Source organism: Chanodichthys erythropterus, chromosome 16, assembly GCF_024489055.1.
Source record: "Chanodichthys erythropterus isolate Z2021 chromosome 16, ASM2448905v1, whole genome shotgun sequence".
Taxonomy (NCBI): domain Eukaryota; kingdom Metazoa; phylum Chordata; class Actinopteri; order Cypriniformes; family Xenocyprididae; genus Chanodichthys; species Chanodichthys erythropterus.
Window position 1 is genome coordinate 36,790,557 of NC_090236.1, and position 25,562 is coordinate 36,816,118.

The window sequence follows — 25,562 nt, forward strand, 5'->3', positions numbered from 1 at the left end:
GGAGATTATCAGTGGTCTTGTAGGTCTTCCATTTTCGAATAATTGCTCCCACAGTTGATTTCTTCACACCAAGCTGCTTACCTATTGCAGATTCAGTCTTCCCAGCCTGGTGCAGGTCTACAATTTTGTTTCTGGTGTCCTTTGAGAGCTCTTTGGTCTTGGCCATAGTGGAGTTTGGAGTCTGACTGTTTGAGGTTGTGGACAGGTGTCTTTTGTACTGATAACGAGTTAAAACAGGTGCCATTAATACAGGTAACGAGTGGAGGACAGAGGAGCCTCTTAAAGAAGAAGTTACAGGTCTGTAAGTGCCAGAAATCTTGCTTTTTTGTAGGTGACCAAATACTTATTTTCCACCATAATTTGCAAATAAATTCTTTAAAAATCAGACAATGTGATTTTCTGGATTTTTTTTTCTCATTTTGTCTCTCATAGTTGAAATGTACCTATGATGAAAATTACAGGCCTCTCTCATCTTTTTAAGTGGGAGAACTTGCACAATTGGTGGCTGACTAAATACTTTTTTGCCCCACTGTATGTTGTTTAATTGTGAGATTGCCAAGCAGTTTTTGAGATTTCAGGATTCCCCCATTCAGATAGACAGGACTTGGTCTTGGATGCCCGAAATAGCTGCCTGGAGGCGTTGCAAATGGCCGCAGATTGAACAGACTTTCCTTGAAAGGGACTTTGGTTTAGGGATACTGCGAATTTGCAAAATGGCGAATTCGATGTAAGGGGACCCACAGTGTATGTAGATAGAAATGGCTCATTCTAAGGTAATAAAACATAACAGTTCATTATGTAAGGTCTTTATACACTACTGAAAACATAGTTATGTATATTATATTGTATTTCTATCAATATATTCTCCTAAAATGTTACACACTGTACCTTTAACTCATTTGGATTTTGATACCGGTGAATATTGAGCATTGGGTTCAGTGCAATAGCAAATCACAATCAGGTTGTATAGATGAACTAGTATATTTGGAAATAAACTTTACAAAAGTCCAACTGTTATCCACAAACACTGCATTAACAGATTATAGTAGTAGGTGTCATTGCGTCTTGTCATTTTTAGAGTCTTCTTCCGCATGAAATATCGGCAGCAGGTCTCCCCAGTCACTGCTACGAGCACATCTGTACATGTCCCTGTTAAAATGGACAACAAAAACCATTGTTAAAACAAGCTGTGCACCTGCATAATGTATTAGAGGTAGTATAGGAGGAGGCCATTCACTGAAAATGCAAGTCGAGATCTATAAAATAAAAGCATTACATACTTTCCATGATGACGGGCCGTTACAGCGAGTTGTTTGAGTTCTCCGTTGGCGCAGCACAGCTGACACTGAACATGTCTGGGTCGGCGATGAACTTGTCCGATCAGTCTGGCCATGTCCCAGTTCTCCGTCTCCCGAGCCTTCTCTCCATCGGACCTGGATATAATCAGGAAACTGAACTTCTCCTGCTGCCTTTCTTGGCTCTGTAATGATTGATTCATGAGGGAAAGAAATATATAATATAGGGGATTATACATCAATCCATAACTACTTTCTGAATAACTAAAATCTTATGAAAACTATAGCACAGAAATTCAGTTATCCAAGATGAACAATTCGAAAGTCAGCTGCTTTAATGTTTTGAACTCACCCGAGATAAAGGCAGAGAATAGTAGAACTGAGTGAAGTTACAAGGTACTACAGGTCGCTTGATCAGCTTGGGACAAGGCAGCTCATGAGTGCACTGTCCAAAATGAAACCCAGCAGATAACATCAGCCACATATCAATATACCACATCAATGGAACAAATAATGATGAAGTTTCAACGCACAGGGGCAAATACTGATGGTCTCCTCAAGTCATGCTGTACCTCCTCTTCTCTCTATAGTTTCACAGCAAAAGTTTGAGAGAAATCACATCAGACACTTTCTGCTTTTTCTGAAGACTGAAGAAAGTTGCAGTTCTATAAGTACCACTTCAAATAGAAAAACTTATGTTAGCAAATTGACATGTAGCAAAAACCTCAGATCATACATTAAGTATAGCATCTCTGGCCTCCATAAGGATTTGATGGCCATCCTTGGTTCCATTCTCCACCAATACCTGTACAAAGAACTGCATTAGGAAACCGTAATTCTGTTTAGACAGCAGTTATTGTTTATATAAAGTATTTACTAATATTTTGACTTAGTTTTAATTTATATATCTTCAGTTTTCAATTTAATTTTAGTGGTTTTGTGAAGTGTCTGTGTCATTTTTATTCATTTTTTAAATTTTTCTATGTACACTGCCTGGCCAAAAAAGCGTCGCCATTTGGATTTAAAGGTGCCCTAGATTAAAAATTTGATTATGCCAAGGTAAATTAAATTAACAAGAGTTCAGTACATGGAAATGACATACAGTGAGTCTCAAACACCATTGTTTCCTCCTTCTTATATAAATCTCATTTGTTCAAAAGACCTCAGAAGAACAGGCGAATCTCAACATAACACCGACTGTTACGGGATCATTAATATGTATGACCCCAATATTTGCATATGTCAGCTCATGTTCAAGGCATTACACAAGGGCAGAACGTCTGGAGCTGCACAGGTGAATCAACAGACTAGGTAAGCAAGCAAGAACAACAGCGAAAAATGGCAGATGGAGCAATAATAACTGACATGATCCATGATATCATGATATTTTTAGTGATATTTGTAAATTGTCTTTCTAAATGTTTCGTTAGCATGTTGCTAATGTACTGTTAAATGTGGTTAAAGTTACCATCGTTTATTACTGTATTCACGGAGACAAGAGCCGTTGCTATTTTCATTTTTAAACACTTGCAGTCTGTATAATTCATAAACACAACTTCATTCTTTATAAATCTCTCCAACAGTGTAGCATTAGCCGTTAGCCACAGATCACAGCCTCAAACTCATTCAGAATCAATGTAAACATCAAAATAAATACTGTACTTACGCGATTAGACATGCTGCATGACGAACACTTTGTAAAGATCCATTTTGAGGGTTATATTAGCTGTGTGAACTGTTTTTATGTTGTTTAAGGCAAGCGCGAGCTCTTGGGGCGTGGAGCGCCAGATTTAAAGGGCCACACACCCTGAATCTGCACATTTCTAATGATACCCCAAAATAGGCAGTTAAAAAAATTAATAAAAAAATCTATGGGGTATTTTGAGCTGAAACTTCACAGACACATTCAGGGGACACCTTAGACTTATATTACATCTTTTAAAAAAAGTTCTAGGGCACCTTTAAATGCTTAAATGCTTAAGAGTCCATGAATGGATCATTATTGCTGTGATTATTATGTTTCTAGTATGTTATATGTTTGGGAACAGTTCTTTTAACCCTAACAGATGGAGTGTGCAGCTTCTCATTTAGCTGCAGTCTGTAAGTTTAGCCTCTTTGTCGCCATCTCTGTTTGAAACCTGCAATTGCAGTTATTTGAGGAATTATCATCTTTACATGGGTTGTGTACCGGTACGGCTCCTCAGCGCGGATGAATTTAATGTTTGCTGTCAGTCACCACATCGGTGTGGATACTGTACTTCAGAATCACAGATTCTGCATCTTGAAGTATGACCAAAATAAGAATTTTGTCATGTCTGCCACTTTTGTTCTTACCAACTGAGAAAAAAAGCACTAAATCTTGCTGCCAATGATGATTAAATCTAACGATCAGCTCGGATCATGTCAAACCATTCAAATTATTATTACTGTTATATTTTGTTCTCAAATTGTTAATGTTAACAACATCAGCATTACGTGAATATGTGTATTTAGTGTGAACTAGTGTTACCTGTAGAATTCAATTCAATTTCTGTAGCCACTCCAGTGAATCTCCAGTTGTCACTGTTGATTGTCATTTGGACCTTTCTGGATTACAATCCGCCATCAAAATGATAAGTTTAAATATTTAAGCTGCTGTGAGAAAAGGTTATAAATGATCCTGCAGCATCCTCACATGCTTTAGCCTACTAGCTGGGACTCGTTCTTTATGTAAACAGATGTGACGTAATGACACAAAGATGAACGGCTGCATGCTCAAATTTCCCGTGGAAACCCACCAGTACCAACCGGGTTAGAAAACATTATTACAAAATTACCATTGTGAATCAGGCTAAGGTAAGGAGATCATTTTGAACACTGGTTGGTTATGTACTCACTCAAAACTGATCTTGACCAAACAACGTTTGTCATTCTGGAATATGGCCATGATGTGTTGAACTTGAAGGGTGAGATTCTGGAATCCACTGCCGCTTCAATGTATATCCTTTAAATGACTTATAATCAAGCTATTAATCAATATTCATCCTTCTAAATACTAAATGAGTCGAATGACTTCTTCAAGCGCATGTTTCAAGCATTTATTTTCCTGTTCAACCTCAATCACTAGAGTTTCTGTACTTCTTACTCTGGGAAAGAACATGTTATCAATATGTTTTGGGGAAGTATCCTGTTTAGAGCTCAACTTCGACCTTGAAGAAGCTATGTATCTGTGTATGTGCGCTAGTATTCTGTTACAGATCAGTATTGGTGAACAACCAACAGCTGGCACCCTGGATGAGGGAATGACTTGTTTTCCTCGACAAGCTGCTGCCTAGAAGAGTTGTTCAGTGACCTCGGAGGGTTACTTTGGACTGTCTTATCCAGGGATAGAAGAACTGTTGCCAAACATATAACATGCTGGAAACATAATAAACACTGCAATTATGATCCAGTCATAGATTCTTAAGCATGTGCCTATTTAAATCCAAACAGCGACTTTTTTTTTTTTTTTGGTCGGACAGTATAGCTTTTACTTTTCATTCATTTTAGTACATGAATTTGAACATTTCCAATTTTTTTTAAATTTTATTTTGTTTCAGATTTATTTTGATTAACAAAAATATTTTTAGTAGTTTTAGATAACATTAGCAACACTGCAAGATATTAAAAAACTATATTCAATGTCACAGTTCCATAATTTATGAAATTAGTTAACTCGAGCATCATCACTCACAAGGTAGGAGTTGGTTTTTCTCCAAAGTGTGAAAATAACGTTCAGTCGCTCGTTCAGTGTATCCAGTTCTGACAAAGAGAAAGCAGCTACCACAAGATCAAACTGCACCTGTGGAAAGGAAATACCTTTGTTGTATTCACTTGTGTAATAGCAATGTATCATTTGGTCAAATAAATTCAATTAAGGATGTCAGCTGAAGATACCTTAGGAGAAACAGGGAGGAACTGGCGGAAATATACTTGTTTGATTACTGGATTATCCATCCCACTGCCCCCTGTTTGGTACAAACCAACATTTTAGTCTGTAGATCTGTTTACGGTAACACTGTGCATAAAAGTTCGACTGAATGATCTTACCTCTAAGAAGTTGTTCTGCCAAGGTGTTCATGTCTCCAGAGCTGTCTACACAAACATACTCCTTCAGAGAGTCTCCCCAGAGTGAGTGTGACGCCCTGAGTCAAAGAATAAAACAGAAATATATACACTAATCTTAAAACATGCATCTTTCAAAGCAAGTTAATAAATACCAAAATAAATCCGTCGTATTTATATGCTTCCAATTGGTTCTTTTCACTTTATAATATTCTAATGTTCTAAGGATGTACATAATTCGTTGCCATAGATATGATTATGACAAATATACATGACTTGTGATAATGATCATTTAGCTGCAGTCTGTAAGTTTTGCCTCTTTTTTGCCATCTCTGTTTGAAACCTGCAATCGCAGTTATTTGCAGAATAATGACTTTAGCCTGGCTTTTATTGTGCCTGCATATATATTAGGCTGTCTATGATAATATTGTGCACAGGGCCTAAAACTAACTTGCCAATGACCGGTGGCTTAAGAAAATTTACCGGCCATATATATTTCAATAAAAGGCCATGACAGTAATGACACTAAAATTTCAGATAACAGTGAAAATTCACAACTCTCTATTTCAACTGATACCACAGCTAGCCTAACTAATATAAATTTAAACATTATTAAAGTCAAGTAAACAGTCAGTAATAAAAATAAGAACAAATAATTAAATTACAAACAAAAGCACAAATAAATACAATATAATAAAGATACAAATGAAATAAACTTTACTTTTCAGGTAGGACTGACAGTAGTTTTCAGGTACAGAAATTTATTAAAGTAAGCGACTGTAAATTAACACTGCATAGTCTTCACTGTATAAATTAAACACCCTTATTTAATTAATCCTTAATAAAGTTACAAAAGTTATTCAGTCAAGAGCAGAGAGTGATTTTTTTCTTTGTCGTTTGTTGTTTGATTAACATTAAAAACAGACAGCAGCAGGAATATTAGGCTGCTGTCACTTTAAGAGCAAATGCATGGATCTAATACACTGATACTGTACACATGCGTTTACTTTCTCAACTGTTTACATTCACTTAAGACATAACTGACTATGTTTACTAGCATACTCACTTTTTTTGACATCATTTTGTGTGAATTTGTCCACTCAAATGCAAGACGTGAAAGAGACCTCAGTTTAGTATTCATGTGCGAGTAATGAAATGAGCTTCCTTTCGTGTTTTCTTGCACTTGAATATTTAAATTGTCAAGGTTTAAAGTTTCATGACGATGCAGCACTGGCCTGTCAACTGTCGTTCACGTTCATGCATTGTTTTAATTCATAAAAAGTGACAATCAACACCGTTTCATATACTCCAATTTTTACTTGCATTTGGCACTTGGTGACTGTTAATTTTAGGCTCTGATTGTGTGTTTTAAATGGACGCAGGTGTGAATCCGCTATTATATGGCACAGATGAAGAGTTGATCTCGAAAAAATTTTGCATTTTACAATGCATTTTGCATTTTTTGAGGCCTCTGTTGAAGTAATAAACAAACAGTTCGAGAGCTTTTGCCTTATTCGTTGTGTACGGATCCTTTTTTCTACTTTTTTTTAATTTTTCCCGTTGGATTTACAGTAAGATTTGTGACGTTGGACTGTGCATATACATTTGGCGCTCCACCATCACTTCATAATATTAAAATATCAATATCTAAATCACACTCACCATGTACCTGTTCCAAGTCCTGATCCAAAGTCCATTAGAGAATATGGTACAAACAAAGGATCTCTCTTCTTAATCTAAGATGTATATCAGAAAGACTGTTTACGACAGAAAAAAAAATGCATAGAAATGACTTTTAATGTGCATTAAATACCTCATTTAATGATCTGAGGACAGCAGCATAACCACCTGCCAGTCTAGCAGCCATATACACCAACCCAAGATCTTCGTTGTACCTTGAAACAGGCCAGCAATAAATCCCGAGTTATCCAATAAAAACCTCACAGTCCCATTCTATGACAAATGCTCCATACAGATGATGTATTTGTACCTTAGGGGAGTCCTGTGGTATGTCGTTCTTCTCAGTTCAGATAATACTCTGTTTCTTATTCGAGCCTCTAGTTTGTGGTCACTGCCATCTGAAGGAAATATTTAATGATAACTGATTTGTTCACAGTCAGTGTGGTTATTATGACATCTCTCTATTCTCTCCTTCACCTTTATGGATATCCCTCTCTTGCTCCAAAAATTTCCTCTCGAAAAGGCTGGCTTTCTCCCTGAGTTGTGAGGTTTCTATCGCCCGCTTCCTGCTCCAAAGGAAGTTGGACAGCTTATGTGCCCTTTCAGTCAGACTTTTGACATCCGGCCCTAAATATCAAATAAAGGATATAAGAGCAATTACACACACCACTATAGCGATATGTGATTAATATGTGCATTTCAGTACACAGACTGATTTGAATGATCAAAATACTGATATAGATCACTGTTCACTTACCTTGTAATACGGATTGTGCTGCGACCTGCAGTTGCTCCGGCAGATGCACTGTTTTGAGGTTTGTCACACCTGGGTGATTTCGATGAGGAGCGCCTTTCAAGAAGTCGGCCTGTTCCAGAGGGGCTGCAGAACTCTGACACTTTAAATAAAGGAAAAACGAATGTAAATGCTACAACTATTAAAATCAACATACAAGGACAACTGGTTCGAGGAGAAGGCAGTATTTTAGTATCATTGATTGAGATACTATTATACATTTAGTCATTTAGCAGACGCTTTTATCCAAAGCGACTTACAAATGAGAGTAGTAGAATCAATTAAATCAACATGAGAACAACAGTATGTAAGTGCTGAGTGAAGTCACAGTTATGTCAGTAAAGTGCTCATAGCGAAATTTATTTATTTATTTATTTTTTTTAATAAATAAATACACAGATAGGAGAAGAATATTAGTTAGGGGTTAAGCACCGAAGATGCATAGTTGTTTTTATTGTTCTTCTTCCGTTTCCACTCTGGAAGTCTATGGGAGATCATAGAACAGCTTGCAGGAAAGTTATGAAATTTGGTGCACAGATAAAGGACAGTTTGAACTGTGCAAATTTGGAGTCTCTAACTCAATCCCTCTAGCGCCACCAGCTGTCCAAAGTTGCACTCATGTTTATGCTAATAACTTCTGAACCGCAAGGGCTAGAAACAAAATTTGTTCCCCTGATTCCTTGGCTCAACACGGTGGTGCGTTGAACACCCTGTTCTGATGACGCAAGAGATGCAACTATGGCAGCTGAGAAGGCCATTCTTTGTGTTCTTTTTGAAGAATTTTTGGAGCCTGATGAAATCGGTATAAATACATGTTTAATACTGCAAAATACGTCCAGAATAAAAGAGAACATCCCAATCGAGTGAAGGGATTTTTGGAAACTTCTAATTATTGTGATCCAACATTTGCCTTTATGAAAGTTTATGAACGTTTCACTCCACAATATAATAGCAAAATATATATGTATAATATTTTTATGTTACATTAAAGGGATAGTTCACCCAAAAATGAAAATTTGATGTTTATCTGCTTACCCCCAGTGCATCCAAGATGTAGGTGACATTTTTTCTTCAGTAGAATACAAATGATGATTTTTAACTCCAACGGTTGCCGTATGTGAGTCAAATAATGCTAGTGGATGGGAACTTCTACTATAAGAGTAAATAAAACAAGTCCAAATTAAACCCTGCGGCTCGTGACGACTCATTGATGTCCTAAGACACAAAACGATCGGTTTGTGCGATAAACCGAACATTATTTATATCATTTTTTAACTCTAATACACCACTATGTCCAACCGCGTCCAGGTCTGATCGCGCTCTGACAGCGGCAATCAATGTGTCGTCACGATCCACAGGGTTTAATTTGGACTTGTCTATGAAAGTTTTATTTACTCTTATAGTAGAAGTTCCCATCCACTAGCATTATTTGACTGACATACGGCAACGGTTGGAGCTAAAAATAATCATTTGTGTTCTACTGAAGAAACAAAGTCACCTACATCTTGGATGTGCTGGGGGTAGGCAAATAAACATCAAATTTTCATTTTTGGGTGAACTGTTCCTTTAATCAGTGTCTAGCAAATCTTCCCAAGGAAAGGATATGGACCAGAAGACATTGCAATTACTAAATGATATTTAGACATGGGGCTGAGTAAATTATCAGGAAATTTTAATTTGAAAGTGAACTAATCCTTTAAGTTTTTATTTCATTCCAAGTAAGTGACATCTAGTTACCAGGAAGGAAAGTCATTTCTTTGGAATAAGGTTGACCAATGAATCATTCACAATAAGTGTCAGAGATGTGATAGATGTCTTTTTTTTCAATGAAACGCCTCACATACCAACTTTAGTTTAACCAATCACTGCGCAACAATTAATATATTCTCATTCTTCAGTTTTTAGACTGAAATTAACTCAAAAATACCTTTTCTTAAGAAACTATTTTAGTCGGATAATTTTTTTTTAACTATCACCCCTTTCCATGATGCTAGATCCCAATTCAGACTACTCTCCCTCCACTCTTTTTATTATTATTAATATATTTTGTTCTTAGTAATTCTGTCAGTATTCATAATTAAGATACACGACGGATATACTCACCCGCTGCGCTTCTCTCAAACATAAAGCAAAATGGCATCTTGCACATTTAACATACACTCGGCTGCCCAGTAAATACATGTTTTATTCACGATTAACACACATTAGATGCTGTTTACAGTCACTATGAATGTTAACATCGGTCGCGTGCTCATGTGCTCATCGGCAACACGACTTCAAAATAAGTCCGTGTAGAAACAAGCGGAGGTAAATTCGTCCCTACTAAACAACAGGTCCGAGTTATTATACTTTTGGCGCCATCCAAAAATTCTCAGGTTGGTGTTGAAAACCATTTAAACTTATGATTATTTAACTTTTAAAAATTAAATTGTGCTTTTAACGTATGTTTTGATCAAACATTTGTCTTAAATTGTTTTGTCGCCATATCCATGATAGATGCGTACTAAGATGATGAGGAAGTGGATATAGACTCATATATTACATCACCTCCTATCTGAATAATTGAGTTTATTTCATACTGATACGTGAATCATTGCTGATTGACATTTACAGGAAACGTTTCCTTTCATTTTAGCAGTTTTTTTGAAAGCATGCGGCGAACAAGGAGCTCCCGGAGCAAGTCTGTGTCTGATTCAGCTGCAGACACGAAGACAGGTATAAATTTATGCCAAAACAACTCAAAGTTTCACCATCAGCAGTTAAAGTCTGTTAGTCACCAAACATTGCCCTTTCTCACTAAATGCTTATAATTGTGTAGCATAGCCACTCCAATTTGATTGTATCTAATCTGCTGTATGGGTGACACTGTTTTTCATATTTCACATAAGAGTGAATATCAGAATAGAAAGTCTTTATTTTCCCCAGTTTGGCAGTGGAAGGGAGACGACGATGAATGGGAACCGTATCCTCCAGCTGTCTGTGTCCAGCTGGATTCAGCAAAGCAGGCTGGAGAAAAGTCGGTGTCACTGGCTCTTGGACCTGGATATGAAGTGGATCTTGTGAAAATGACTCAGACTAACACTGTCACCAAGTACAAGCGAAAAATACGCCTTCAGAAAGTGAAGTCAGGTACGCCTGTGTGTATTTCCAGCTGATTATGCATCAGTATCTGTGAGAGAAAACTAATAGCAGCTGATTTGTTGTATTGCAGAAGCTCCGGATGCTCTGAATGGTGATAATGGAGCTGCAGGCGATGCTCCGATTAAAGAAGAGAAAGAGGAGGAAGAGGAGCAACCCGTTTCCAAGAGACGCAGAGAAGGGAGGAGTCAGAAAGTGAACAAAGCCAAGCCTGTTGTGAAAGAGGAAAGTGAAGGTGATGCTTCACTAATAAATGTCGACTATTTTTGTCTGATGTTACCAGTCCCTCTTATTTATTTTCAACCCCTCTCCTACTTTGGCAGTTTGATACATGAAACAAAAGATTTGTAAAGCTTCATGAAGCAGTGTTTTGAAATCGCCCTTTAGTCTTTAGTAGCTTTCTGAGCATCTGAAATTGTTAATATCTTTCAGGCAATGCAGGCCTCACCGAGCTATCGGATTTTATCTTAAAAATATCTTAAAGGGATAGTTCACCCAAAAATGAAAATTAGATGTTTATCTGCTTACCCCCAGCACATCCAAGATGTAGGTGACTTTGTTTCTTCAGTAGAACACAATTAATGATTTTAAACTCCAACCGCTGCCGTCTGACAGTCGTATAATAGGTGTCAATGGGAACACCATCTATAAGAATAAAAAAAACATGCACAGACAAATCCAAATTAAACCCTGCGGCTCGTGACGACACATTGATGTCCTAAGACACAAAACGATTGGTTTGTGTGAGAAACCGAACAGTATTTATATAATTTGTCTTCTACTGAAGAAACAAAGTCACCTACATCTTAGATGCGCTGAGGGTAAGCAGATAAACATCACATTTTCATTTTTGGGTGAACTATCCCTTTAAGACACCTTCCAAATTCCTTTAAATTAAAATAAAATATGTCCTTCCTACATAATTGACTTTAACTGTTGTTTTTTTCCTCATGTTTTCAAGTAGAGGTTGTGAAGACGGTGGTTATGAAGGGAAAAGCCCCGGTTGATCCGGAATGCAAGGCTAAAATTGGAAAGGTAATTTCCTTATAGACCAATTTGGAGCAGACGTCACAGTTATATCACCTGTAGCGGAGTGCGCATGGTGGTGGCAGAAAAACAGTAACAAGTGGATGAAAATGGGCAAAATCATTTGTTGTTCCTTTGGATGTCAGAATCGGAAAAAATCTTAATTTGTATAGAATACCGTCATTGAAGACGGCCTTTGAAGCTGAACGCAGACGTTTATGTTGCACGTCACAGACTGGACTGATGAAACCTGCGATGATTAGTCTAATATTAAAACATGAATTTGATGTAAACTGTAAGTCTACATAATATTAACATATGCAGTTCATAGGGACATAAATATATATAGCAGTTACAGCATTAAATAATATTTAAACCTATAACATTTTGCATAAACATAGCCTATAACATTTTATCTCACAATTTTATATCTCCCAGTTCGATCTTTATTCGTCAATTCTGAGGGAAAAAGACAGAATAATGAGTGTCTCTCACAATTCTGTTTTTCCTTCTAAGAATTGTGAGATATAAACTCGGATTTTCATGAAAAAAGTCAGAATTGTGAGATATAAACTCAAATTTGCATGAAAAAAGTCAGAATTGTGAGATATAAACTTGGATTTGCATGAAAAAAGTCAAAATTGTGAGATATAAACTCGGATTTGCATGAAAAAAGTCAGAATTGTGAGATATAAACTCAGATTTGCATGAAAAAAGTCAGAATTGTGAGATAAACTCGGATTTGCATGAAAAAAGTCAAAATTGTGAGATATAAACTCGGATTTGCATGAAAAAAGTCAGAATTGTGAGATATAAACTCAGATTTGCATGAAAAAAGTCAGAATTGTGAGATATAAACTCGGATTTGCATGAAAAAAGTCAAAATTGTGAGATATAAACTCGGATTTGCATGAAAAAAGTCAGAATTGTGAGATATAAACTCAGATTTGCATGAAAAAAGTCAGAATTGTGAGATATAAACTCAAAATGTAACTTTTTTTATTCTTTAATTCCGTGGCTTCCACAGACTGCTACTGTAGAACTGTCATTTTCTGCCAGCTCCGCCCACAAGAAACATCATGACTACAAACACAAAATATGTAATAGACCTTATGTAGCCCCGCCCCTTTTCAGCATGGCGCCTCATTTATAAAGCGTGCATAAGCAGAGATTTGATTTTAGAGTTTGTGTACGCATAAATCCACGCCAGCGCTCATATTTATAAAATCGGACGTGGAAAAGTGTTTAGCGCCACGTCAGGGTCTGAGCAGACATACACACTTTTCATTGTCAGATTACTGCAGGTTTTTGGAAATCTAAGCTATTTTTGCCGCTATTCATTCTAAATTAAATGATTTGGACGATGACTGGTGATCATGTATTTGTAAATGACCTAATTAAGGTGTTGTTTAAATGCGGAGAACTGAAACCATTCAGCTGTGCGCAAGTTCAAGATCATCTGTGATTTATAGATTTCACATCTAAAAGAGAAGAGTACGCTTGTTTTCTGTGTGTATTTTATGATTCACACGTACGCACATCTGAGAAGTGATCGTTAGATCAAATTTAGGACCGTTTCTGCGCAACATTTTATAAATGAGGCCTGTTGCGTTCTCTCTTACGGTTTTTGTGTTTTCACAGCATGAAGGAAAGATCTTACGGATTCATGAATGAACCGCTCATTTTAAAATCTTCCCGGTCTACATTTGTTATGACATCTGCTTCAAACTTTAGTTTACTCTACATTGCAATAAGTAAATCCACTTCACCAGCTAATTACTCTTCAACAGCGATGCCATAGAAATATACAGAAATACCGCAAAACCTGAAAAATTCTAAAGATTGTTTGTTTCTCTGGCACAAAGTCTATAGGGTCGCCTTTAAAAACTTCCCTTTAAGTTTGTTTAAAGACATTCTTTATTTTCTTTGGTTGTTCACAGGCTCACGTCTACAGCGAGGGCGCCGATGTATATGATGTTATGCTGAATCAGGTGAATATGAAAGATGTTACATCACTGTTCAAAAGTTTAGGTTCGGTACGATTTTTGAGTGTCTCTTCTGCCTTTATTTGATCAAAAATACAGTAAAAACTGTAATATTGTGAAATATTATTACAATTTAAAATAACTGTTTTCTATTTTAACCCCTTAAGCCTGGCGGGACACCAACCCCCGTGAAAAAAATCATAATCAAATTACAAGCAACCACTGACAGGATTAACACAAAATAGGTATCATTTTAAAGCTTAACGTCAACCCCCGTGTGAATGCAGCGTTAAAGGAGTGCTGAGTTACCCCCGCGGGCGCCACCTAGCTATAAAAAAAATTAATAATCATATTTTTCAAAACTCCTGCCTAGATAATCACAAAATAGGTGTCATTTGAAAGCTCAGAGTCTGAACTTTGATGAACTCCTAAGTACTGCTGAGTTATTTGCTGAAAAATAATTACAAATTTAGGATTTCAAAAGCATCATACAGCTCAGATAATCATGTGTTATGTGTCATTTGAAAGCTCTCATGGAGTAGAATACAACGAGTATAATTGTTTTGGGCTTTGACTAAACTTGATCGAGTTTTTGTACATGAAGCCCCGCAAGACCCATATGTAAATAATAAACCGATGCAGCAATTATGTCAGGTTTTCACTCATAACATCAAGAAACATTCACTGATTGTGGAAAAAATACAGAATTATTTACAGCAGATTCTCACGATTAAAATGAGTCCAACATCAGCATAATCCAATAAGCAGATCACGAGATACTGATCACGCAATTACGACACATAAAACCCTACAGGCGCACAGATGCAAACTAATACTAAAATGTAGCTATCATGTTGCATTTTGGCTTATAACTTAACGAAACCTGCATAGATTGTAGAAAATGGCACAATATTACTTAAAGTGGATTCTCCTGACTGAAATGAGTCCAAAGTCGATCACGATTTACTCCACGTGAAAGAACGATTTAAAAAATGCGCCAATGGATAAACAAAAAGACTACCTTGGTTCCAAATACTGTAACTTGTGATTTCCTTATGGGATCAAAACAAAAATTGATCCAGATACAGCTCACATAAAGAAGAACATCACCCAAAAAAAAAAAAGAATTGTCCTCCTACCTTATTGCATGTCAAATATGAAATGTATGTAAAATTTTCCCTTGAGCAAACTTTTATTTTTTGCTGTTTATTTGCAGTTTCTCAGCATGAGAATGTCCAAATTTAAATGTTTTTATTTAAAGGTGCCCAAGAATGCTTTTTCACAAAATGTAATATAAGTCTAAGGTGTCTCCTGAATGTGTCTGTGAAGTTTCAGCTCAAAATACCCCATAGATTTTTTTTAATTAATTTTTTTAACTGCCTATTTTGGGGCATCATTAACTATGCATGGATTTTTTCACCGCGCCGCCCCTTTAATTCGCGTGCTCCCCGCCCCACGAGCTCTCGACTATATTAGTCCATTTACAAAGTTCACACAGCTAATATAACCCTCAAATGGATCTTTACAAGATGTTCGTCATACATGCTGTATGCATGCTTCGAATTATGTGAGTAAAGTATTTATTTTGATGTTTATATTTGATTCTGAATGAGTTTGATAGTGCTCTTTCGCTAACGGCTAATGCTACACTGTTGGAGAGAATTATAAAGAATGAAGTTGTGTTTATGAATTATACAGACTGCAAGTGTTTAAAAATGAAAATAACGACGGCTCTTGTCTCTGTGAATACAGTAAGATAAGGTGGTAACTTTAACCACATTTAACAGTACATTAGCAACATGCTAACGAAACATTTAGAAAGACAATTTACAAATATCACTAAAAATATCATGTTATCATGGATCATGTCAGCTATTATTGCTCCATCTGCCATTTTTCGCTGTTGTTCTTGCTTGCTTACCTAGTCTGATGATTCAGCTGTGCACGTCCAGATGTTCTGCCCTTGTGTAATGCCTTTCATAGTGTTGGGAACATGGGCGGGCATATGCAAATATTGGGGCGTACACCCCGACTTTTACGTAACAGTCAGTGTTATGTTGAGATCCGCGTGTTTTCCAGAAGTCTTTACATAAGAAAGAGAAAGCAATGGAGTTTGAAACTCAATGTATGTCTTTTCCATGTACTGAACTCTTGTTATTCAGCTATGCCGAGGTAAATTCAAATTTTGAATCTAGGGCACCTTTAAAATTTTAAAAGTTTCCCTTCAAACGATACCAACCTTTTGACTCTCCTCGCTATAGTTTTGGAGTTACGAGTCTTACAACTTTTTTGTGTGTCAGAAAAAAAACTCTGAAAATACCCTCAGGGCTTAAGGGGTTAATATATTTTTTAGAAGTAATTTATTCCTGTGATCAAAGCTGAATTTTCAGCATCATTACTCCAGTCTTCAGTGTCACATGATCCTTCAGAAATCATTTGCGGCTCAAGAAACATTTCTTATTAATATCAATGTTGAAAACGTATTTTGTGGAAACCATTTTTTTTTACATTGTGTGACATCTTTTTATTTTACTCTTGCATTACAGACTAATCTTCAGTTCAACAATAATAAATATTACCTGATCCAGCTTCTTGAAGATGACAGTGCAAAAGCGTACAGTGTGTGGATGCGGTGGGGACGAGGTGTGTGCAGAAACACCGCCTCCTTTACCAGTCTGACCTTTGCCATCGTGATGTTTTATTATCATGTTCTTGTGGATTTTTTTTCTCTTCAGTGGGTAAAGTAGGGCAGAACAGCTTGGTTACCTGTGGGGTGAATCTAGCTCAGGCCAAAGACACCTTCAAAAAGAAGTAAGTTTATCTTTGACTTGTATATCATCATGTATGATATGAGTGGAAGAATCAGCATAATCTGCTTATATTCAGATTCTTTGACAAGACCAAGAATGAGTGGGAGCATCGAGCAAATTTTGAGAAAGTTGCAGGAAAATATGACATGGTATTCGTAGACTACAGCATAGAAGACAAGGTAGGAAGACAATTTTGCTCCTAATCCATTGCATTTATGTTCTTTATAGTCTTATAAAAACCTATTTTTTCCTTTCACCAGGAGAAGCACAAGGATGTGGTAGACTCTTCTATTCAGCAAAAGCCCTGCCAACTCAACAGCAAAGTCCAGTCTCTGCTAGAGCTCATATGTGACCTCAAAGCCATGGAGGAATATGTGCTAGAGATGAAGTTTGATACCAAAAAAGCCCCACTTGGTGTGTATGTGTGTGTGAATTTGTGTACTAAATGATGAAATTAATCTCGCAGATTCTTTGTGGTAAAGGATGCATTCAAGCCAAACAATAAAAACATTTTTGTGTGAAACCGTTGCAAAGTAAACAATTTATTTTATTTTATTCCTAAAGGAAAACTAACTACAGAGCAAATAAGAGCCGGCTATTCCTCCTTGAAGAGGATTGAAGAGTGTTTAAAGAGGAAGAACAGTAATAAAGAACTCTTGGAAGCATGCAACCAGTTTTACACTCGTATCCCCCATGACTTTGGGTAAGTTACGTTACCGTTCAAAAGTTTGGGGTCATTATGTTTTTTTGTTTTTTTTTGTTTCAAATAAATACTTTAATACAAAAAGGATGCATTAATTTCATCAAAATTGACAGTAAGTTCTTTATAATGTTACACAATTTTTTTTAAATAAATGCTAATTTTTTTTAATCTAAGATATATCAAGATTTTCACAAATATTAAGCAGCACAACTGTTTTCAGCATTGATATTGATGATAATAATAGTACAAGTTTCCAAATCAGCATATTAGAATGTTTTCTGAAGGATCATGTGACAATGAAGATGAGTAATGATGCTGAAAATTTCATTTTGACTGACTCAGATTTTACATTTACCAGTGTGTGTGTGTGTGTGTGTGTGTTTCCTGACTACTCGATCCTCATTTAGGTTGCGGACACCCCCCATAATACGCACAAAGGATGAGCTAAAGGAGAAAATCGCTTTGCTCGAGGTGTGACATTGTAATCGCCGCTCAGCTTATAGGGAAAACATTGCTGATGCTGTAAGGCGAGAAGTGATTTGACAGTTTATATTTCACTGCATTCTCATTGAATTTATAGTCAGTTTGTACAGACAAAAATAAATAGTTCACACACAAAAAAAGAAAATTCATTGTTTTCTGTCTTTTAGGCTCTAAGTGACATTCAGATAGCAGTGAAAATGGTTCAGTCTAATGTTCAGAGTGATGAGCATCCTGTGGACAGACATTATCGCTCTCTACAGTGTCGACTGGAGCCACTGGATTCTCACAGCAATGAATTTAAGGTACAGTACATGAACACTTTTATGGTTGAAATAGAATCTTAATAGTAAAGTCTTGCATGGCGGATGTTAAAAACATGACTAGTGGATTTTCTTTGTATAGGTTATAGAGAAGTATCTTCAGTCCACTCATGCACCCACCCATACTGACTACACAATGACTATTCTGGACATCTTTGCTGTGGAGAAAGAGGGCGAGAAGGATAACTTCAACTCTGAGCTGGAAAACAGGTACAAACCACCTTCCTCAATTACACTTATTGAGGCGATAATTATCGCGAAATAATTTTCCTCAATGCAGTTATAACAAAAGTTTGATATACTGCTTATGTACCAAAAGGGAAGTGAAACAAATGCTACTCATTTGAACAGTGTCACACAGGCCATTTATCTCGATCTCGATCACGTGACAAATAAAATGCGCTGTGAGATCCAGTGAGAAACGCTTGAATTAAGCGTTAAACACATATGTTTCTGTGATTTAAACCTGATCAAACAGTGCTGATATTCTCAACAGCACTGACCGACACAAGAAATATTGTGCCATGAACGATCCAGTTAAAACATTTTTCAATCTACAAATCACCATCATCTACCATGGATTTACTGTAGTAACACTAATGTGGCCGGCCCACGTTGCACAGCTGAACTTCACCATGGTATTGTGGCAGAAATGTGGTATATTCATATCAAATTTTATTATATTATTAGGATAGACATGTATTAAAGGAGTAATGGAATATAATTACAGTGTGTTTTGTTATTAAGCTATAACATCTGTGCATTTGAATTAATACTAAAAAAATTTATTTAAGGCTGCTGTTATGAAAAACAAATACCATAGTTGCTTTTTATTATGGTAGTGAGGTGCTATAGGCTAGGCATGGTTTTACCTGAGGTTATCATGATACTGTGGTTAACCACTGGTTAATTTTATTAAAAGTAGAGTCCGGACTCAAACAGTCAGAATATTTCGAATTTAACCCTATAAAAATGAGGTTTATACCATTTTTACAGATGTTACTGTGTTTGTTAATGAACATAAATTTACATTTGCATCCCAACTTAAACGGTTTGTTCACCCAAAAATGAAAATTATGTAATTTATTACTCACCCTCATGTCCTTTCACACCTGTAAGACCTTCATTCATCTTTTGAACACAAATTAAGATATTTTTGATGAAATCCAATGGCTCAGTGAGGCCTGCATTGACAGCAAGATAATTAAAACATTCAGATGCCCAGAAAGCTACTAAAGACATATTTAAAACAGTTCATGTGACTACAGTGGTTCAACTTTAATGTTATGAAGCGACAAGAATACTTTTTGTGTGCCAAAAAAACAAAATAACGACTTTATTCAACAATATCTAGTGATGGGCGATTTCAAAACACTGCTTCATGAAGCTTTGAAGCTTTACGAATCTTTTGTTTCGAATCAGTGGCAGTGTTTTGAAATCGCCCATCACTAGATATTGTTGAATAAAGTAGATATTTTGTTTTTTTTGGTGCACAAAAAGTATTCTTGTCGCTGCATAACATTAAGGTTGAACCACTGTAGTCACATGAACTGTTTTAACCTGTTAAATGTCACCCCCACTTTTTTTTCTAAACTTAAATGTTTGTGTTTCAAGAATACTTTGGAGTATAGACATAAGGCTGGTCTTGTTTTAAAGATGAAATTTGGCAGATTATTGTAGATGTGCAATAACTTATGTAAGTGAAACAGAAAAAAACGTTATAGAAGTTCAAGTTTATGAAAATGTAAAAATATAATATTTTATATAAAATATATATTTTACAAAACAAGTTTTACTCTAAAGCTGCAAGGAAATCAAAGCTGAAAATCTGAACAAGTTGTGTTCCAAATTTCAGGTTGATATCTCAAAAAATGAGCTTTCAGTAAGATTTTGTTTGGGCGCAGTACCACACTTTTTCACTAGATGACATCCAAGCTCCATTACTGACCATATAAAGGCACCTCCATTTCTATATATGGTTTGAGTGATCTGGACCATATATTTCCATTATTTTCATACAATTTATGAAGTAGACATCATATATAGAAGTAGTATGGGACGTTTGGCAGAATTTGATATGAATTCAGCCTCTAATAAACATAAAAATAACATATATGTAGGTTATAGATCGCCGCCACAATCATAAATGTATTTTTTTTTCTATTAAAAACATTTTCAGACCTTTTTTTCTCAAAATATTGAATGGATGTTATCTTTTGAACTATTGGCATGAAAACAAACATGTTTCAACCAATCTTTAATGATTTCTCATGTTCAAAATAAAGGTCTGAACATGCCTTATGAGTATGAAAATATGCTTGTTGCAAATTGATAAATTACTGCTCCTCTGTAATTTATTTTGAAAACCAAATATGTAAACTAGAGATTTTAAGCTTTCAAATGATACATAGTTTGTCAAGATTAGTTTAGGTTTAGTATAGAATATTACTGTTTTAAATATGTAATGGCAACTGGACGGTGACAGTTAAGGGGCTATAACCCTTTAAGCTCCTGTTAAATGTGCATTTCTAAGAGAAAAAACATCAAATATTATTAATATTGCAGCCTGCTCTGCAAACGGTGCTGAAGATACATGTCATCAAAGTCAGGCAACACAAACTATCACCAGTTAGAATATGCAGAATCAGTTTAAGAATAAGTTTACTCATGCATACTAAATATTTTATCTTTATAAATGTTTTGAATGTTATACTTCAGATTTGTGAAATGTTCACATGTTTTTGTCATATTCTGACAATAAAGAGTAGTTTACAACAAGTAACTGTCTGGTTTCTACAGCTTTCACTCAGGATCAACTTAGGATAAGAAGATTTGACATTTATCATAATTATCAATCGGCTGAAATGAAAAATTGTATCATGATAAAATTTTTGACCTTCAGCCCTAATTACACTTCATTACTTATATAATGCTCTATGTAAACAGGATGTTCCTAAGATTCTGGTCTAGTGTGTCTCTGGATTAAGGCAATTTTGCCATGTATTTCAGATAGTAGAGGTTGTTTGTGTGTGTGTGGATGCAGGATGCTCCTGTGGCATGGCTCTCGTCTGACGAACTGGGTGGGCATCCTGAGTCAGGGGCTGCGAGTGGCCCCTCCAGAGGCTCCCGTGACCGGATACATGGTGAGACGAAGAGATACTGAATCACACAAATATTATCAATAGAAAAATTCTGTTTCAGTCTGTTTTTTCCTCCCCTCTAGTTTGGCAAGGGAATCTATTTTGCTGACATGTCATCTAAAAGTGCCAATTACTGCTTTGCCAATCAGAAGAACAACCAGGGACTCTTGTTGCTGAGCGAGGTTGGGTTTTTTGTGTCTAAACATCAAAAAAATCTGCTCCCACTTCCAGATGTGCTTAAAGGTGCAGTGAGCGATTTCTGAGAAACACTATGTGGAATCAGCCCCAAAAATACACACCCTCCCTTTATTTTTTCACCCCCAAAATGCATGCTATGCAAGAGTGGATATCTGTTTATTATAGCTGAATTATGCTTCGCCAAAAATTAAAGCAAAGATGATGAATGACAAGAAAGTACAAAAACCGAACACACAGGACACAAGAGTATATACAGGCCAACCAAGAGTTCGTTGTTACTGTGTGAATAATCAAAATTGTATTCACAATGTGAGCATGTGTGATTTCTAAACTGCAGAAAGCACGATTTTTTTCGCCAATCACCTCAGTAATCTGAATGCAGCTCGACTAAATCTAGCACGAGAACAGAACAGAGCGGGTTTACTGTTATAACATGGATGAAATCACAGGAACAGGGACAGTGAATTCTGGGCAGGATAAGGGCTTGGCATTGTAAAGCCTTTATACCATGCCATTTGTCAATTGCTGGTTGAATGTTTTTTTTTTTTTTGAAAGAGGAGCGACATGACTTGACCACAGTCTCTGTTCATGGTATGTAAACACTCAATTACATATTCTGAAATATCACCAATCTTTATTCTGATTGCTTTACTAAGCTATGAAATGTAGCTAGTATGAACAATAAAATGCTTTTTCAGTGTACAGATTTGACTGTAATAATAATGCAAATATACTTTTTCAAATCAACATTTCGGGGGGGGGAAAAAAACTCAACAAAAACAATCTCAACTTTGACAAAAAGTAGTCTTTAATAATGTCTAAATATATGTCCAAATGCAAAACCTAATACATGCAAAGTAATTATGACTGAAAACAGCAACAGGCAAGGAATACACAGCCATGGTTATACATTTTTTATATATATATATATATATATATATATATATATATATATATATATATATATATATATATATATATATATATATATATATATGTGCTATACAGCCATCTAGTGGTTACTTTGTGGTATTACAGATGATGAATAGTGCATAATTTAACTGTAAAAATGGTAAAATCCCCCTAAAATACTAATATGTGTGTGTGTGTGTATATATATATATATATATATATATATATATAATATATATATATATATATATATACAGTACAGTCCAAATGTTTGGAACCACTAAAGATTTTTAATGTTTTTAAAAGAAGTTTCGTCTGCTCACCAAGGCTACATTTATTTAATAAAAAAATACAGTAAAAAACAGTAATATTGTGAAATATTACAATTTAAAATAACTGTGTACTATTTAAATATATTTGACAAAGTAATTTATTCCTGTGATGCAAAGCTGAATTTTCAGCATCGTTACTCCAGTCTTCAGTGTCACATGACCCTTCAGAAATCATTCTGATATGCTGATTTGCTGCTCAAGAAACATTTATGATTATTTTCAATGTTGAAAACAGTTGTGTACTTTTTTTTTTTTCAGGATTCCTTGATGAATAGAAAGTTCAAAAGAACAGCATTTATCTGAAATACAAAGCTTCTGTAGCATTATACACTACCGCTCAAAAGTTTGGGGTCAGTAAGAATTTTTTTTTTTATTTTAAAGAAATTAAAGAAATGAATACTTTTATTAAGCAAGGATGCATTAAATCAATCAAAAGTGGCAGTAAAGACATTTCTAATGTTACAAAAGATTAGATTTCAGATAAACTGTTCTTTTGAACTTTCTATTCATCAAATAATCCTGAAAAAAAATATTGTACACAAATATTTTGTACAATTGTACACATTAAATGTTTCTTGAGCAGCAGATCTGCATATCAGAATGATTTCTGAAGGATCATGTGACACTGAAGACTGGAGTAACGATGCTTAAAATTCAGCTTTGCATCACAGGAATTACTTTGTGGAATATATTCAAATAGAAAACAGTTATTTTAAATTGTAATAATATTTCACAATATTACTGTTTTTACTGTATTTTTAATTAAATAAATGTAGCCTTGGTGAGCAGACGAAACTTCTTTCAAACACATTAAAAATCTTAGTGGTTCCAAACTTTTGGACTGTACTGTATATATATATATTTCTGATATTTTCAGATTTTTCAAACCCTTCCCAAAGCTCTTCTTGATCATATCCCTTCTTTTTCCAGTGATATTCCTCTGAAGTTTTCTCTTTTTGTAATGTCTCTCAGCCATCTCTCTTTCTACAGTCTTTCTTCTAATCTCCCTCTTGCTCACTCTCTCTATCCTCCCCCATCATGAGCGGACACGCCCCCTAATGCTGATTGGCTATAAGTGTGTTGTGCTGCTCGGTCTGATCCACGTGATTTTTTTTTTTTCTTCTTTTTTTTTTCCCCAAGCGGTTCAGCAAAAATCCCTGCACTGCGACCAGTTTCATGGGCGCTGAGGTTACAGTGACGGGTAGGTTTAGGGATCAGGGTTGGGTGTAGCCAATCATTATTGTGATTGACACGGCCAATGAAATGTTTAGAATCGGCTCTAGGGTGGAATTTCCACTGAACTGATTTTGGGAAAAAAAATCACGCGTCTGCTCCACTTTCAACAGCATTTCTCAGAAATCACTTACTGCACCTTTAATATGTTTGTGGAACGTCTAATACATTTTTTAAGTGATAATTAACAATTATTTTAAAGACATAAAAGCTAAAAATTATTGAAATCTATTTAAGAGATATGTTATTTTCCCACCACAGGTTGCCCTTGGGGAGAGTAATGAACTTTTGGATGCAAATTACAGTGCTGACCAACTGCCTACTGGGAAACACAGCACAAAAGGCCTGGGGCAGACTGCGCCCAACCCAGATAACTATGTTACATTGTGAGACCGCATTTCAGTTTTTTTCATTTTATGTTCTACGTGACTCATAATTGCAGTTCTGAATAATTTTTCTCGCTCTCTCTCAGGGATGGTGTGACCGTACCCATGGGGCCCTCGGTGAAGACCGGGGTGGGGCAGAAAGGAGGTTACACCCTCCTTTATAACGAGTACATTGTTTATAACCCTGCTCAGGTACAGATGAGGTACCTCCTCCGAGTTCAGTTTAACTTCTCTTCGCTGTGGTGAGGCATAAAGCACACTGACAGTCTGAGATGAAGGACCTTTCCTATAGTTATACAGCATGTAGCTCATATTTCATGACTTTGAATAGACTAAAAAATCCTGAAAAAAGGCATATTGTTCTGTTAATGTCTCTTTTACCTCCAGTTGCAACATGAAGCTGACATATTTCTGTTAACATTAAAGGAATATTGCAATCAAAATAAAACAAAATATTATATTTTCTACTGATATACTGTTTTGATTTTATGTAAGAGGAGAAAGATGATCATACATTTAGTATTCACATGATCATTGTAAGAATAAGTCTTTATGAAATGTCATGCATTGTGTTTGCGTGTGCAGATTTGAAATGGCGTTGAGTGTCTGTTAATGAACCTCATTCATGGGTGCTGAATCATTGTTTCTCTGTGTAAACTTATATTTACTTATGTAAATATCGCTTTCAGTTTAATTTGCATAAGAATGGTTGTATGAACAATTGACAGGATTCTTTGAATAGAAAGTTAGATGAATAGAAAAGAACAGCATTTAAATCTAGACATGAGAAATGCTCAAACCAATGCATTTGATATAGAAAATTAGTGGGTTAAAACGAAGAAAATTTTAACAATTTGTTGCTTGGACATTTAAGCACCACAGTGCACCATTTATTGTTGAAATACTGGATCTTAGTCTAATGAACCCTTTTCACATTTCCGCACTTCTCAGAAGCAGAGGTTCACATTTGCTCCAATAGCAAAAGGAAAAAATACATGTTAGTGTTTTCACGACTTTCCAAAAGAGGGAAAAAACATTGAGAGAT

General features: G+C 35.8%; 2 protein-coding genes across 5 annotated transcripts; one reads left to right on the forward strand and one right to left on the reverse strand.

Moving 5' to 3' along the window:
- Window positions 1–720: 720 nt before the first annotated feature.
- On the reverse strand, window positions 721–10,148 carry mettl17 (methyltransferase like 17). Its single transcript, XM_067362931.1, has 14 exons — window positions 9,955–10,148; window positions 7,816–7,954; window positions 7,536–7,685; window positions 7,369–7,456; window positions 7,192–7,273; window positions 7,041–7,114; window positions 5,364–5,458; window positions 5,211–5,281; window positions 5,008–5,115; window positions 2,032–2,100; window positions 1,829–1,879; window positions 1,648–1,740; window positions 1,281–1,480; window positions 721–1,149 (listed from the first exon to the last, which is right to left on the reverse strand). The coding sequence occupies exons 1-14, from the start codon at window positions 10,030–10,032 to the stop codon at window positions 1,056–1,058; spliced, it is 1,392 nt and encodes a 463-aa protein (XP_067219032.1). The 5' UTR covers window positions 10,033–10,148; the 3' UTR covers window positions 721–1,055.
- On the forward strand, window positions 10,094–24,960 carry parp2 (poly (ADP-ribose) polymerase 2). 4 transcript variants are annotated; one of them, XM_067362927.1, is made up of 18 exons: window positions 10,094–10,226; window positions 10,487–10,566; window positions 10,777–10,980; window positions 11,063–11,224; window positions 11,951–12,024; window positions 13,956–14,006; window positions 16,547–16,643; window positions 16,736–16,811; window positions 16,887–16,989; window positions 17,071–17,224; window positions 17,375–17,513; window positions 17,921–17,984; window positions 18,164–18,298; window positions 18,399–18,526; window positions 21,360–21,459; window positions 21,540–21,638; window positions 24,393–24,517; window positions 24,604–24,960. In XM_067362927.1, exons 2-18 carry the CDS (start codon window positions 10,503–10,505, stop codon window positions 24,761–24,763), a joined length of 1,935 nt encoding a protein of 644 aa, XP_067219028.1. In that variant the 5' UTR covers window positions 10,094–10,226; window positions 10,487–10,502; the 3' UTR covers window positions 24,764–24,960. The 4 variants fall into 4 exon arrangements, with proteins under 4 accessions (XP_067219028.1, XP_067219031.1, XP_067219030.1 ...); XM_067362930.1 differs by having other exon boundaries at window positions 11,954–12,024; XM_067362929.1 differs by having other exon boundaries at window positions 10,207–10,226; window positions 10,490–10,566.
- The last annotated feature ends 602 nt before the right edge of the window (window positions 24,961–25,562 follow it).